The sequence below is a fragment of the Halichoeres trimaculatus genome, unplaced genomic scaffold, assembly GCF_033239565.1.
Source record: "Halichoeres trimaculatus isolate MK-OKI-2021-1 unplaced genomic scaffold, fHalTri1.1 fHalTri1_scaffold_4, whole genome shotgun sequence".
NCBI classification, from domain to species: domain Eukaryota; kingdom Metazoa; phylum Chordata; class Actinopteri; order Labriformes; family Labridae; genus Halichoeres; species Halichoeres trimaculatus.
The window spans coordinates 12,316,964-12,332,037 of NW_027437182.1; the positions used below are offsets into that span (position 1 = coordinate 12,316,964).

General features: G+C 41.2%; 1 protein-coding gene across 1 annotated transcript in view; it reads right to left on the bottom strand.

Annotated features, from left to right (window-relative positions):
* The window catches only part of nek7 (NIMA-related kinase 7), a 68,879-nt gene continuing 53,805 nt past the window's right edge, over positions 1-15,074 (bottom strand). The window contains exons 9-10 of the mRNA XM_074668951.1: positions 6,031-6,144; positions 1-2,957 (exon numbers count right to left, since the gene is read on the bottom strand). Coding sequence (XP_074525052.1) covers positions 2,847-2,957; positions 6,031-6,144 — 225 coding nt within the window. The 3' untranslated portion in view covers positions 1-2,846. The remainder of the gene's footprint in view (positions 2,958-6,030; positions 6,145-15,074) is intronic.

The following is a 15,074-nucleotide window of genomic DNA, read 5'->3' on the forward strand; positions in this document are numbered from 1 at the left end:
TCAGCTTTATGTGTTTATGAAATTTAATAACTGTCCACATACATTCTTCAAGTCAGGACATTCACTTAAATTTTGTAGAAATCTATGTTGAGATCATTATCAATAGAAAGTATGCCCCAATGACTTACTGTCCAATAAATTTTAACGTTGTTTTTCTGGACTCCCTCCAGCTCATATTAACTTACCATTCATCTGGTGTCATTACCAGTTCTCCATCAACATGAAACGCATAGATAATTAGACATCCTGTAAAACCTGATAAAAGCTTGAAGCACTCACTTTAATGTCCAAACAAAAATTTGAAGCATATTTTTACAATGCTTGGCATACTGGGCTTTTGTGATAAGGGTTTTAATTTTGACATGAAATGTAAAGAAGAGGAAACACCCAAACAACTAAATACAAAAAATAATATAATAGTTTCAGTTTGTTACTTTCTGTGGGAAAACTGGTCAGTTCTACTGCAATATCAGAGAGTTGAAGGAAGTGAAAACTGAGCCAAGGTACGTAAATACAGACCAAAGGCGCTCCGGATTCAAAAACAGCAATGATAATGAAAGTGACACAGTGATGTGCATAATTAAACTCTCTGTGATGGTTGGTAAAAAACTGGATCCACATTGCTACGCATAAAGAGAAACTATAGCAATTACTGCATTTTTAATTTTTAAATAAATGCAACCAGACTTTGTACTGTATGCTTAGGGTTCATAACAGGGGGATGAATGTAAACAGAATGTGTATTTGATTTCAAAAGCAGACAAGGTGTATGAATTTGTCTCTTCATTACTATTCGGAAACATAATGCTTTGGTCTTGTGAAATATATAACTTTTTATTTGGGGACTTGAACACTACTTCCATGAGGCATCAAAACTAAATCTAAAAAGTGCTTTGGGGCAATACTAAGTTTGGTGGTTCAAGGACGGTCTTGTTATCAGGGCGTAGAGAAAAAGGAGAACTTGAATAGAAAAAAAAAAAAGATACAAAGGCAGAGAGAAGCTATGTAATAAAAACAACATTAAGAACATGGTGCACAATTGCAAACAAAAATTGCAAACATTGTATTTGCAAGTCTCAGACAAAGAGGTACTATTAACACACTATCAAAATATTTGGTAGACCAAAACAAAATAACTTACATTTTCTTGCACCTAAAAGCTTTGATTTTCTATATATATATAACACATGTTGTTGTATGTTAATGAAACACAAGAAAAATGGGCGTAATTGTACAATACTTTGATTGGACAGTTTACAAACCGTTTGATGTTAGACAATAGTGAAAGGCACAGAAATACCAAATGAACAACAACTGTTAACTCACTTTACCCTTGCTTTATGCTTACCCTTACTTTGTAAACCAGTGGTAGTCAGTGCTGGTCATTTTTGACCCCCTGGTGTAAACCTATTATCTGTAAAAGAACATATACTGTACATATATATGTTTATACACCGTAGTTTAATCCACTTTTTCCTTCCATCAAATGAATTAAAGGCACTACAGTCTCACAACTACAGGAACTTTTTGCTATTTACAGTAAAACAAAGTTAGTTCCCAGTGTTGCTTGTTCTCTTTTCCCCCAGAATAGTCTTTGGTTTACTTTTGTAAAGATTCTTCTGAATGAAACTTTTTTTTATGTGAACTTTCTCTTTGGTATCTCAGCTGAGGACAGGAGTTAGATAGTTAGGTAGTTGCACTGTGGTTTATTTGTGATGTGGACGGCTGCACAAAGAGAGGACCTGCTTACTGTCACTTATCAAGACAACTGGACTGCAAACCTACATATGTAGCAACACGAGAATAAAACTTGTACCTCTCAGGTGAGTCAACTGCATTCACTGGACCATTATGAGAACTTTTTAACTTTTCTCAAGTCTTGACTATGATTTTATTGTCCCCCAAGAACTCAAAGTGTGACAATAGCAATACTTCTAACCATGAAGGAAACATTTTGGTGTCAGTGACGAAGGTAAACAGCGGCTGTAAAACTGCTTTCTTAGAGCTTTTCTCCTTCTAGGCTGTCAAGAAAGAGTAATTCTAAATCTTTAAAGACAATACATAGGTGTCAAAATGACTTACATTCAAAGTGTTGTGGAGACATTTGCCCATGTTCTCCCCCCAGCACGTCTCTAGTCTACCTTCTAAATAATCCTTCCTTCCCTTATACATTCATTAGACATTTACACCCTGCCAGCCTTCCAGTACCAGGGTAAAAAGTGCAACACAACAAAGCTTCAACCATCAAACACTCTGTTACATCTCTCAGGTTTCCTGTCATTGAGTGAAACTGTCTTTACTCTCACTGAACTGTTGTGCTCAAAGTTTAAATGCTCTTTTTGTGTCGTTTATTGTCCATAGGTCTAATGAGACAGAGCTAAAACTTAATAGAAGACATTGATTGCACCGTTTTCAGACAGGCAACACCTAACTTTGCTTTTTTCTTTTCTGGATTTAAGGTTTTACACAACATACGTATTACATAGCATCTTATTAACACAGCTGCATAGGAGTGATTTTAAAACTGAATAAAACTCACACCAGTGAGTTACAATACATTGATTTTCAGTTCTGTAACATTATTAAAGTTTTAGGAGCGGGAGGTCTGTCGGTCAAATTAGTAAATCTCTTTAATCCTTATCTTTCACCAGATGAAGTTGGAGTCATTTTTATGGATTGTGCCATCACCTTTGAAATACAAATTTGTAACACATTCAACATATGGGGAGTGAAAGTCTGATGTAAGTTATTGTACAAAAGCTGATAAATGTGTATGAGTCCAGCATCAAAAGCAAAGTGGGGAACTGGAGAGAGTTCTGCGAACTAAAGTGTGCGTAACTCCGGGCTTAGCTGCCCTGTGTCAGGTTCTGCATGTGTTTGGCAATGTCGTACACGTAGGTGATGTCCGGCCTCTTCTCCGGGTCAGGGTTGATGCACATATCTACCAAGTTCCTCAGCTGGTGAGAGGGACGGGGGAGGGACAGGGGTGGGGTGGGGTAAAGACAAAAAATACTGGAGTCAATGACACTGTGGTGAAATCTAACTGTGAATTTAAAATATGCAGTTCTATGAAGAAAACATTTAATGTATAATAAGATGGATGACATGATCGCTCCCCTAAAGTGAGGCTAAAGAAATCTTTGGATCTTCCCCTGCTGAGTAGTTGTACTATGAGTCAGCCTGACTGCTCCACATCAACATTAGAATCATGAGTCAAACTCAAAAACCAGTTTGAGTCATCAAAGTTCGGCCATCTCAGGCTGATTTTGGCATAAGGGGTTATTTTTCCTATACATTCACTTTTTATTGATTATTCGATGTTTTGAAAGGGGAACAATACCAAGGTAGATTGTTTAAAAATGCAGCTCTTGTAGCACGTCAGAACAGAAGAGCGGGAACTGAAATCAGTGAACTTTCTGAGTGCCCACTTCAGACCCCACGGCACAAGAATAAAGGAAATGTGCTAAATTCTTTACGGTTTTGGCGTCTTGATTTATGTGTGCTTTGATGGAGGAGAGGGAGGGGCTTAAATATCACAGCTCCATCAGCTGATCCTCCCAGACAGTCAGGCCGAAAAAGGCTGTAGCACAATAAGTCAGGTCCTACTGCAGAGGTTTGGCTTCACTGTTGAAGGGGGTAGAAAGAGGTGTGTTGTCCATCTTTGTATACAGAAAACTGAATGAATTCTCTCCAAAAGAGCTCTGTCAAAACAGAGCAACAAGTTATCAGGCTAAGTCAAAGACATAAGATAGGTTAACGTGGTTAAATAGTTTGCTGAGTCCACCATTACCCGAAGCCTAAACACACACACACAGACATACACACACAGGCACAACCACCCGCACGCACACCGTGCTGCCACTCCAATGCCATCCAGAGACAGCGCTCACACTTTAAGCCGAGGGAAGCAGCTGATTGGAGCAGATAGATAGACGGGCTCGCAGGCGGAACAGCCACCGCCATCATTAAAAAAAGGAAGAGAATAAAAGATGGAGAGAAAAGAGAAAAAAAATTACATCTACGCAAGGTCGCTATGGTAACCGTCTGCCGACTTCATGGCCGCTGTTGCATGGCACCAGCTTGGACGAGTTCTCGTCAGTCGCTGTGTTTATATATGTGTGTGTGCATGTGTGTGTGAGTGTGCCTGAGTGAGAGAGAAAGTGGGAGAAAGATGCAAATTCAGACAGTCTGAGAATTAGTCCCACAGAATAGAGATGGAGGGGGAAAGAGAAGAGATGCAGATATGTAAAATATTCATGCGCTTCTTTGCATGGCGAGTGGGGTGGGGGTGTCAGGTGGAGGGAGGGTGGGGGGAGTAGGAGTTAGTGAAGGGAGGCGGGTGGCGGGGAGGGGGGCATAGACGGAGATGGTTAAATGACACAACAAAGATGAGCAGCTGACAGTTTGCTGCCGATCCTTCAGGAGCATTGTTTACATCCAGACAGGCGCTGCAGGCACCCCCCTCATCTCCATCTCTCCATCGCCCTGTCTCCCGCTCTATCATTCCCTCTCTCTTTCACTTTGTCTCCCTTTCTCCAGGATGGGGGTGACATGTGGGGCAATGCAGAGGCTTGGTGTGGTGTGTGTGTCTGTGAGCTGTTGTAACAAAATATACACTTGCACGACTGCTCCTGCACATACAAACCCACAAATGCACACTTCATATCCTTAATTCACACCGCAATTAGCCCTAATGAAGTAAACACTACAGTACAATAAAAGTCTTTCCCCCTGTGAGTTCACTGTTTGACTAAGAGGGTATAAATACGGATATAACCCTCCAAATATAAGCCACTGTGGACCCGCATGTGTAGAAAAACTGATAGTAAAGTGAAGGATATAGGGGTTAAGGATGCTGATGTTTCTGAGCTTACATTACGTGCATGCTGTATGTTTTTACTATCATACATCAAACATACAGCCTGGCCTGCAAAAAAGTCAAATGCTATCAAAAACATATTGCAGGTTCTGCAGCATTGACCTCTTTTTTCAATTAACACTTAAGTGCATTTTAACAGTTTGTAAGTGTTACAAAAACAAAGAAAAATGTCAAATTTTCTTTGTTTCAGACTTCAAAATGTGGCTGTTCTCTTTTTCGGATTTATAATTTCATATACAAATGATTGTTTTCCTTTATGAATTTAAAAACTGAAGGCCTCTGCAGGCTTGGCTTGCATTTTCTTTAACTGCTCATTTACCCTTTTTGATTCCTACTATCTTATTAATAAACCGCAAGTTTCTGAAAAAATATATGGGAGAACTTGCAATGCCTCATTAAAGAGAAGACAAAGTGGCAACATGTTATGCTTTCTTGTTAATATGTCCATGACAGTATGACGCACAAAAGGCAAAGCGTGATTGCTTAATGTATGCATGATATCCTATCCCTGCAGTGCATGTTCACCTGTGATACAGTTTCTTGGGTGTTCGTATGCATGTGAATCCAACTTAATGTATCTACAAGAGCAGAAATGTTAGAAACAAAGACGCCACCCACACAAAGAGAGCATGCAAACACAGAGCCATGTGCATTCACACACGCGTCACCACCAATCAGCAACAAGGCGATCTTTAACCACAGCTCGACTTCATTTCATTTTTGTGCACGAGTTCAGTCCACACAGAAATTACAGCAGATGATTTAACATTAAGTTAGGGAAACATGACACTCCAGCCAATTTAGTTTCAGACCTCTTTGTAGCGAGGACAGATGCTTTTGATATGTGAAAAATCATAGCTGGCCTTCTGATCACAGAGAGAGATTTTGTCATACTGTGGCTCAGACAGCTGGGCGGATTTCACGTGCACATAAAATGGTTTAATTCAATATGCGACACAAGTAAAAATCAGCAAACTGGCACAGAAAAAGGGGAACATCCACCATTACTTAAGAAATTAGTATACTCAAAAGAATGAATGCTTTTGTGTAGTTTTTGAAATGGGAAAGTCTAGATGAGTCCATTTTTAACGCACTAAGAAGGCTCATAACTTATTATGTTTAGATGTAAAGGAATTTGACAAAGTACTCACCTCCTCTGAGTAGTGATCTGAGGGAAGAGGAGGGTAGTCGCACTGTTCTATCTTCTTACAAAGGGAATAAAGGTTCATCTTATCCCCGTAGAACGGACTCTGTAAGGCAGCCATCTGAAAGATAAAGATTTAAGGACATTGGTCAAGAAACTGTGGAAAGAAGAACAAAGTAAAAAACAAAACAGTCCAAATTTCAACAGGTCCTACGCAGCCAATGCTGCACTGGATGCAGAAGGAGAACCTGCAAAGTTTACTGCTATAGAAGAAGATCACATATTTATAAAAGCATGGAGCTGCTCAGTGAGAGAGACAAAATTAGCCACTTAACAAATCAGCATGTCCTTTGTTTAGAGGGACAGTTCAAATTCTTAGTTAACCAGAAGTGAAGTTATCCCTCAACTCTTTACTAAACTGGTGTGATTCTCTCCATGCTCGCCCTCTCTTCAGTACCTCTTTGAAATCTCAAAGGAGAAAATGAGAGGAAAGCAGGAGTGGTTACAGTGCACACATTTTTTCAGTTTTCTTGGGCAGGGAGAAAACTGTATGCTCTGGAAAACAAACCCAAGCAAGCACAGTGGATGAAGGTGACAGTAAGAAAAGATTGGAAAGGATAAGGAGACTTTTGATGACTGGAGAAGGTGTAAAAATCTGTCCTGCACCCAAAAGAAAAGATTACATGCTGTGTTTGCATGGCTTAGTGACCCCCTTCTTATGAATGTGCATGTGAAGGATAAAACCAGCAGCGTCCTTGCATAATAAACTTTGTTTTTTCTTCCTTATTTAGTGCTTTCAAAATAAATAAAATGCTTGGCTCATGTTGGGCCTAATAACAAGAATACTGATGAATAAACATGCTTTGAGCTGCTTTCTGTGTTGAGTATGAGGAGCGGCTCTGAGGTGTTGGAGGTTGCTGACTTTGTTTCCTTTATAAAAATATAAACATTACATAGGAGGAGGTCAGCTGCAGTACATTTGTAAATAAATGATACCACAGGAGTTTCCTGCCAGGCAGAAAAAGGCATTTTATTATGCAGAAATCAAACATTATACAGTATGAGTAATCTATAGTCCACATCATACCCTGCACTTGCTTTAGGCCAGAGTGCATCGTAAAGCACCTTGAAATGAAGCTGTACGTCTCAATGACTAGCAGAGTTTAAGCACCTCAGCACTGACTTCATTTCTCACCGCCAGAGGTTGTCGCTTGACAATCCTTCAGTTGGATAAATCACCAGCATATAATCAAATCATCACAATTACTCATGATATTCTTCTAAAAACAAACCGAGTAAAGAGGATCTCCCACTCTACGTTTCCTCCAACACCTCTATCTCCCCCAACGACTACTGAGACTGACACAGCAGGGGGTCGGCAGTGATGAGATGTATGAGGAAATGTGTGAGCCAGTAATGATGCACCTCCATCAGAAACAGAACCTAAAACCTATAACCAAGGATTTCAGACTGATATCGGTAACAGAAACCAGTAAGATGCAAAGATAAATGAACAAACAGCCATGATACATTAAAATAATGCATACTCAGTACAGTACAGCTGGATTCTCCTGAGGGACACTGACGCAGCGTTTCATTGCTGACTTTGTGTACCATAGTTCGCACAGAGGCCCTTATAGCTCATATCTTTGCTATCAAACAGGAAGTTTGCAAGAGTCAGCAGATAATATCTATTTTGTTGTGCTGGTTTCACTGTAAAATATCAAAAAGATGTTTATTGTGAAAACATGGTGCGAGTACAACATGTAAAGAGGGAATCAGGGTGGTTCTTTCATTTTTAAATACTTAAAACTTTTTGGTTTGTTTTCAGTTCCTTCAATATAAATATGGTTAGTTTGTATTTTTTGCAACAGCTTTCTTTTATTCTTCTTAAATCTATGTTTACATCTTCTTACCTTTAAGAAAAAAAATAAAAATTTGATCACTAAAAAAGTGATTAGGTTAAATTATTGAGATTAAAAATGTTTATTTACAGCTTATTTTCATAATTCAAAAATTGATCCTGGTTGAATTTCTTCGACAGACCTAAATTTAAATTTAACCAGCTAAAACTAACAAAATATAAATATTTATAATAAATAATAAAACTAAGGCAGCAACTTGGAATCTAAGACTGCAAATTACATCCAGCACCACTGATAATATGTTATGTGACCTACTTTCTTACGTGCTACATTTTCTAAAACTATTTGTTACATTACATTCCTGAAATGACTGTTTAAATAACATCACCAACTGATAAGCTGTTTCCAGCTACAGCCTTTACTCCATCAGCCAATTTACCACAAAGGTTGAGACTCATCATTTGCTTTGATTTGTGAAAAATTTGTAGAAAAAAACCCAGAAGGCTCAGCTGGCTAAATCGCGAACTACTACTAAAAGTTGAGTTTCAAAGATTCAAAAAAGAAAACGTGAAAAAAAAAAAAACATGTTAATTATTTAATAAGTACTTGAACACTTTTCAGTTTTATGTGACTGGGATATGAGCCCTCTTTGGGCGCTCCCCGAACCAGAAATCATAAATGGGTGAAATAAAAAAAACACCACAAGAGACAGAGGCAACTGAAACCAGGCTGTTACAGGCACCGGGAGGCAAAGGGTTAAAGGAGACCCCATCGTATTTTCATGCATCTTCTGCTTTTGACAGATGAAAAATGTCAACTGTCCTGTTTGTATTTGGGAGTTTTTGCACTATTCATCTGCTTCATTAGTGCCTGCTGCTCCCAGCCCCTGACAGCTGCCGGCCCCCTGCTTTCTCAAACACACACACACACACACACACACACACACACACACACACACACACACACACACACACACACACACACACACACACACACACACACACACACACACACACACACACACACACACACACACACACACCTTTTTTTTGTCCAGAGTGTGTCGTCGCAATGGGTTAGATAATTGACTCACTCTCTGACCTCTGAGGCCCCAGTGTGTGAGTATAAGACTGTGTGAGTGTGTATCTGAGTGTGTGTGTGTGTATGGTTCATTGATATTCAAGAGACATACAATGCACACGCATGCCTGCTGTCTGTCTGAGGGGTGTGAGCTGCTGGTGGCAGAATGTACACACACCCCTGAAAACACAGAGTCCAGCGCGCGCGCGCACACACACACACACACACACACACACACACACACACACACACACACACACACACACACACACACACACACACACACACACACACACACACACACACACACACACACACACACACACACACACACACACACTTCCTCCTTTGTTCCTGGGCTCTTTTTCAGCTGGCCGGGCTGCGCTCTCTCCCTGGCTCAGGCATGTAAAGCCAGCATCCCTGTCCGTGAAAAAGGTCTGGATTTGGCCTTCCAGCTTAATTAAAACTGATCTTGCGCTCTCTCTGCAGCTTCTCTCCCTGTACGCCAATTAAAGGAGCTACGATCCAGTTTCTCCCTCACACCCCCCCATTCCTTCTCTCTCCCTGGTGCCTTTACATCCTGGGACCAGAGGGCTTCTCATTCATTCTCAGCACACACAAGGAATCATATCTACATCAAAACAAACACCTAAATGCTAACACACACACACACACACACACATTCATAAGGCTTTTGTATTGAATGTATTTTTCTCTCCCTCTAACAGCCTCTCTCATCAACACACACACAGAGACAGACACACACTAAAACGAGGAAAGCATGACTTTTTTATGTGCTCATTGGACCTTCATGTGGTTTTATGATGATATATTAATCAAGGCAATAAGTCAAACTGTAGGGACAGTCATTAAAAATATACCTACACCCAGAGGAGTCATGACTGCTCTACTTTGAGACACTAAAAGAGGAGAAGAAGGGGAGAAGGACACTAAGATGAAGAATGGAAGATAAAATCAAAGAGGCAGAGTGGTCCAGTGGTCGGAAAGATGGAAGATTGATAGAATATATGTTTTTATAAGACTCCTACTCGCTGCAGTTGAACTTAAGTGTTTCTTCTTTGATAGTTGAAATATAAAGGAATAGTTCAGCATTTTCAGGAATCATGTGGTTTAATCTACTTGGGGTTTATTAAAGTAGTCAGTATTTAGGTAAGTCCATTAAAAATGAATCTCTAACTTGTTAGCTAAGTACAAACAAATATTTCTCTTAGCTGGTTTTAAAGTGATGTTTGAGTTTCATAAAAAATGGACAATCAGTTGATTTATCTCAGGCTAAAGCTCAAGCTTCTTCTTCTTCTACTTCCTCTTCTTCTTCCTTTAAGAATGTTAAAGTAATCTTCAGGTTAGCCTGCAGTCTCTTATGATGCAACTTTTTTCAATTATCTCAAAAAGGGAAGTGTTTGTACAGGATATGGATATGAATATGTATAGGATGTACAGTTGCATTTTTCACCTATCATTGTAAAAATATAAATAAAAACAACATTTAAATTTTAAATGAATAAACTCTGCGAAGAAGTGTCATCAGTTTCCTTCTTTCTTACATCATCAGAAGGCTCCTACAGTGATTACAATGGATTAACCAAATCATCAGTTGCAGCAGGAACAGATAACTCGAAGATATTTAGGTTTAATGATTAAGCCAGTCTGAAACTCAGACACACACAAACTCACCTGTGTGTGTCTGGGTATCAAATACAGTATGTTTTATCACTGTAACAGTTTGAACATGACCATAGTTGTTTCTAATGTTGATTTTCAGATCAGCTTCTTTGTGCTTGCAAAATGTTTAACTAGCTTGGCAGTCATTGGGGGTCACCAGTCTCTGGATCTGTTTCTTGGAGGGTTACAGCTTAAATAGTCTGGAAGCTCTTGGTTTTGGAGGCTTGCTACATCAGGGTAACAAAGACAGTGGTCACAGGAACAGGTTTAGTATGTTAACATATTAAAAACTCACAGCTACTGCATGAAGTAGATAAAGAACACAAAGCAGCAGGTCTCCAAAAGCCCTGCTCACTTTTCCAAGAGCATACAGAGAGCTAACCACAGGGCCAGCTCATCACATGCTAACACCAGCTGCTGAGAGCCGGGCATTTCTGGGCCTCATAAAACCAACAGCAAAACAAGAGAGGAGGGAGAGGCATAAAGCAGGAGGCATGAGACATGGGCACAGTCAGAGGTATGGATGGCTGGGCTCCTGCAGGAAAGACACATTCCCGTAAAGCTTTTCAAGTAATCCCCTCTGCTGCAAACCTTTATACAAAACACAGCAACCAGAAAACATCTGCACAGCTGCTGGGGACCTGCAGTGTGTGTAAAATGCATTTCTTTTAAATACCAAACTAGTGAGGGAATGCAAATATGTTTCAGTTTTGACTCTGAGTGCTAAGAAACCACAGCTTCATTGACTGGCACAGGCCCAAGCCCTATCCTTCTTCCTTGGTCACCCTGGGAGACAACCTCTGTGACTTGCAGCATCCCTGCTCACCACCGTGTGCAGGGTCTGTGTGCGGGGCACCGGGCAGGGTCAGGTGATGTAATGAGTTTGGACGTGTAGAGAAAGGGATCAAACGGAATGAAAGATAAAGATAGACGCAGACACAATGACCAGGTATTGACGGGCAGACCCTTCGGACCCTTTCCCAACCCCCGGGCTCAAGAATAAAAAAGGCAGGCTCTCTCAAATGGAGCCGTTTCTCACACAAGGAACCAGACTCCCTGGGATGCAGACACGCACACACACATTGACGAACACACACAAAAACATAGCGCAGCACAATCCTCAGCGCCTCCTGTATGTTCAGTGAAATCAATGAGTACCACAGGGATCAGGCGTGGATTTCTATGTGAATTCCTTCTGCCTGAAGGTTAAGTAAGGAAAAAGGAGGCATACGGAGGGAAACATAGCAGAGGGGAGGAGAAAGTGGAGCGAGTTTGTCTGAGAACAGGTAAGTTTCCTGACACAGAATGCACTGTGGAGCCCTCTCACCACAAGAAGAGGGGAAACTGAGAGTCTGCTCTTCAAAGAGAATATGCATGGGGTGGTGAGCACGGCTCTGGTAACAATGAGGTTGTAAAATCTTTATCTCCACAGGCTCATCGCATGGCTCACCTTGACCTAATGGTTGGAGTTCTGTATCTGCTCTTGTACCTGCAGTTCTTTCTCTCTGACTAAACAACCCCCTCCATCTTTTCTTCTCTGCAGCAATCTATAACCCTGCACTCACTTTTTGTTATTTTCCCTTTCCACTCCTTCCCCTCTGCTCTCTCTTTCTAACCTTCTATCAAGTATTTCTTTTTATTCCCTCTGAAGACCTTTAACACATATCCCCTTCCCCTTCTCTCGCTTCCTATATTTTTCCTATATAGATTCTTTAACTTTTTTCACCTCACATCTTTATTCCCTGCCTCCTCAGCAGCAAGTCTTTCTCTTTTTTCCACTATGGCTCTTGTTCTGTCCTTCCCTCTTCTCACCTCTGGCCTCCATCTTGCTTTCACAGTATTCAGTCCAGACTCTGACACCCAGCAGTTTTCCCCAAGGGTGGTAGTCGTAAGAGATCAATGGACTGCTCTCTTTCTAATGGATGGGAACATCCAAGGCTGTGTATGAAATACTGTGACAACTTTTGAATCCACAGATTGAGAGCTTTTCTGTATTCTTAAACCAATCAAACTGTTTGATTAATGTCTGCACCTCTTCTGCCAGGGCCAAAGAAGGGTGACAGGCTACAGCATAGGTCACTGAGGGCGAGGTCACACTGACAATCCGAACTGTGCTGTGCTTAAGCACGATTGCCCCCCCCCACAGAGTCATTCCACTGCTGGAGAGAACAGCGAGCGGTCACACTACTCCAATATGAACCAGACTTTAGCAGGTATCACACGCGCATCACCTATTTCATCGTGAAGCATCTGTTTACATGAAGCGTGATCTCATCAGAGTCAGCACAATGAGACACGGAGAGCACTGCTACAACTTTAGAGACTTTTTGACTCATGGTAAGTCGTTTTGGCCCGACACAGCCATCTAACACCCTGCTTTGTTTGAAATAATTGTCCATAGATTAGGTCGCGGTGATGATACGTCATGGATCACAAGCTCCCCACTTGCTTGTGCTCGTGCATGAAGTAAACCAGACTGAAGCCCACCTCTCGCGTGCCAAAGCAGAGACGTGAATCGTGCTGAAGCACGGCATGGTTACACTGGCCATTTGAAACGTGCTTTAGTGTTGAAGTGGGCTTAAGCACGGCACGGTTTGCCAGTGTGACCGCGTCCTAACTCTGCCTTTTCCATGTAAACATAGGATAAGGGTGAGTTTGTAAAGTAAGAATGCATGTTGAGAATGGTTTCTGTTCATGTAGTTTGTTTTGTTTTGAGAAATTCTGTTAGAATGAGTCACTTGATGCTAAAATAGGAGTCCAATGCCAAATCCTTTTGGTACAAAGAGAGGGCTGGGATGTCAATACTGCAGCTTAGAAGGGCAATCCCCTCTGTGCAGACTTCAGCTCCAAATGTGAATTATGTCATCACATGTCGCTATGGCATCACTTTTGTACAGCAGGTAGACACAGAGGCATATCATCCATTTCTTTATACAATAAATAGTCAGACTACATCAACTGATCTAACAATTAGGTGACAGCACCTGTAGCTTAGCAGTAGAGAGGGATGTCTGTAAACCTGAAGTATGGAGTGTGAATCCAGCTCCTGCAACCCAGATGTTGAAGTGTCTGCAAAGACACTTAACCCCAAATTACTCCCATTATGGCTAATAGTGTGTGAATGCCTATAAATGGGATTAGTTTAACAAAAAAAAACATAGCATCTCCTGCCATCAGTGTATGATCAAAGTGCTGATGGGTAGTTGTGACATGTAGTATCAAATGTTTTGAATGATCAGAAGGCTAGAAAAGCGCCCCTTGCCAGGAAGCCTGTTCATCATTTAGTTTAACTTTACTGAAATTTTAAAAAAGCAAGCAGCGCTACATATGGATGGCTACTAAACTACTGTGCAAACTTACAGTTTGTTGTTTTTACCTTAGCTTATGGATATGTAGGGGCTACTAGTCTAGCGCTAAAGAAAGCCGGCTACTGACATACAGTAAGAACTTACAATGTTTGCTAGTTGTCATGTTTCAAACACCGCTCTATGTAACTGTATTGATAAAAACCTTAACTTGTTGCGTTATGTCCGCTAAAAAATTGTCTTGGAGAAAATTTGTTCCAAAAACAAACACACCTGGTTAAAAAAACGCATTTTTACGACAGTGTGCGAAGACTCCAGGCCAGAAGGTGGCGAGGCAGTCCAATTAAAACAGATCCTTCTCATAGCATCTGTAAATACATTAACTGGGGTAAAGAAGCCACCATACCTGCAGAAACCTGCTTTATATAACAGTTACAAAGCATCCTCCATGTGAAACACACACATGCAAGAGACAAAAAGGTATGAGATCAGAATGTGACCTACAGCACCTGCTGCTCTCAGCCAACCACAGCCGTGTGTTGCTGCAGTGCATTGTGGGCAACTAATTAGCATGAAGGACTGTGGTCTCTGAGCAACCATGACCTGCAAGCTGAGCTAAAACTTCTTCCTCACGCATTCTCCACCTCTCTGCCTGAGGCGTTGTGGAGAAGCTGTAGTCGCTGGTGCGTTGAAATGCAGCCCAAGTGATCAGCTGCTCAGGGGAGTTCGGCAAGGGGAGAGGAGAGAAGGGAAATGTGGGTGTTTCCTCGGCCGGGAGTGTGTCTCAGGAAAATGTGTGTGCATGTGAAGGTTGGCAAGGTGAAACATCAGATTGACTGCTATCATCCATGTCTATCACTGCTCTGCTCCTCGCTTCTTTCTGCTCTTTGTTCCCTCCTCCTGGGCTTGTTTCCACTCACTGTGGTCTGCAGTGTAGGCCTGTGGTGTATCGCTCCTGACTAATCAAACTAGTCAGTGTCACTGGGCGGCCTTATCTAAAACACATGGCCACGTCAGTTCCCTTCACTTCCCTGCTTTTCAACATTTAGCAGGTTCTCAGGCAAAGTGACTTTAACTGAAAGAGGTGAGCAGCTCAGCAGAAAATAAGAGACAGATAC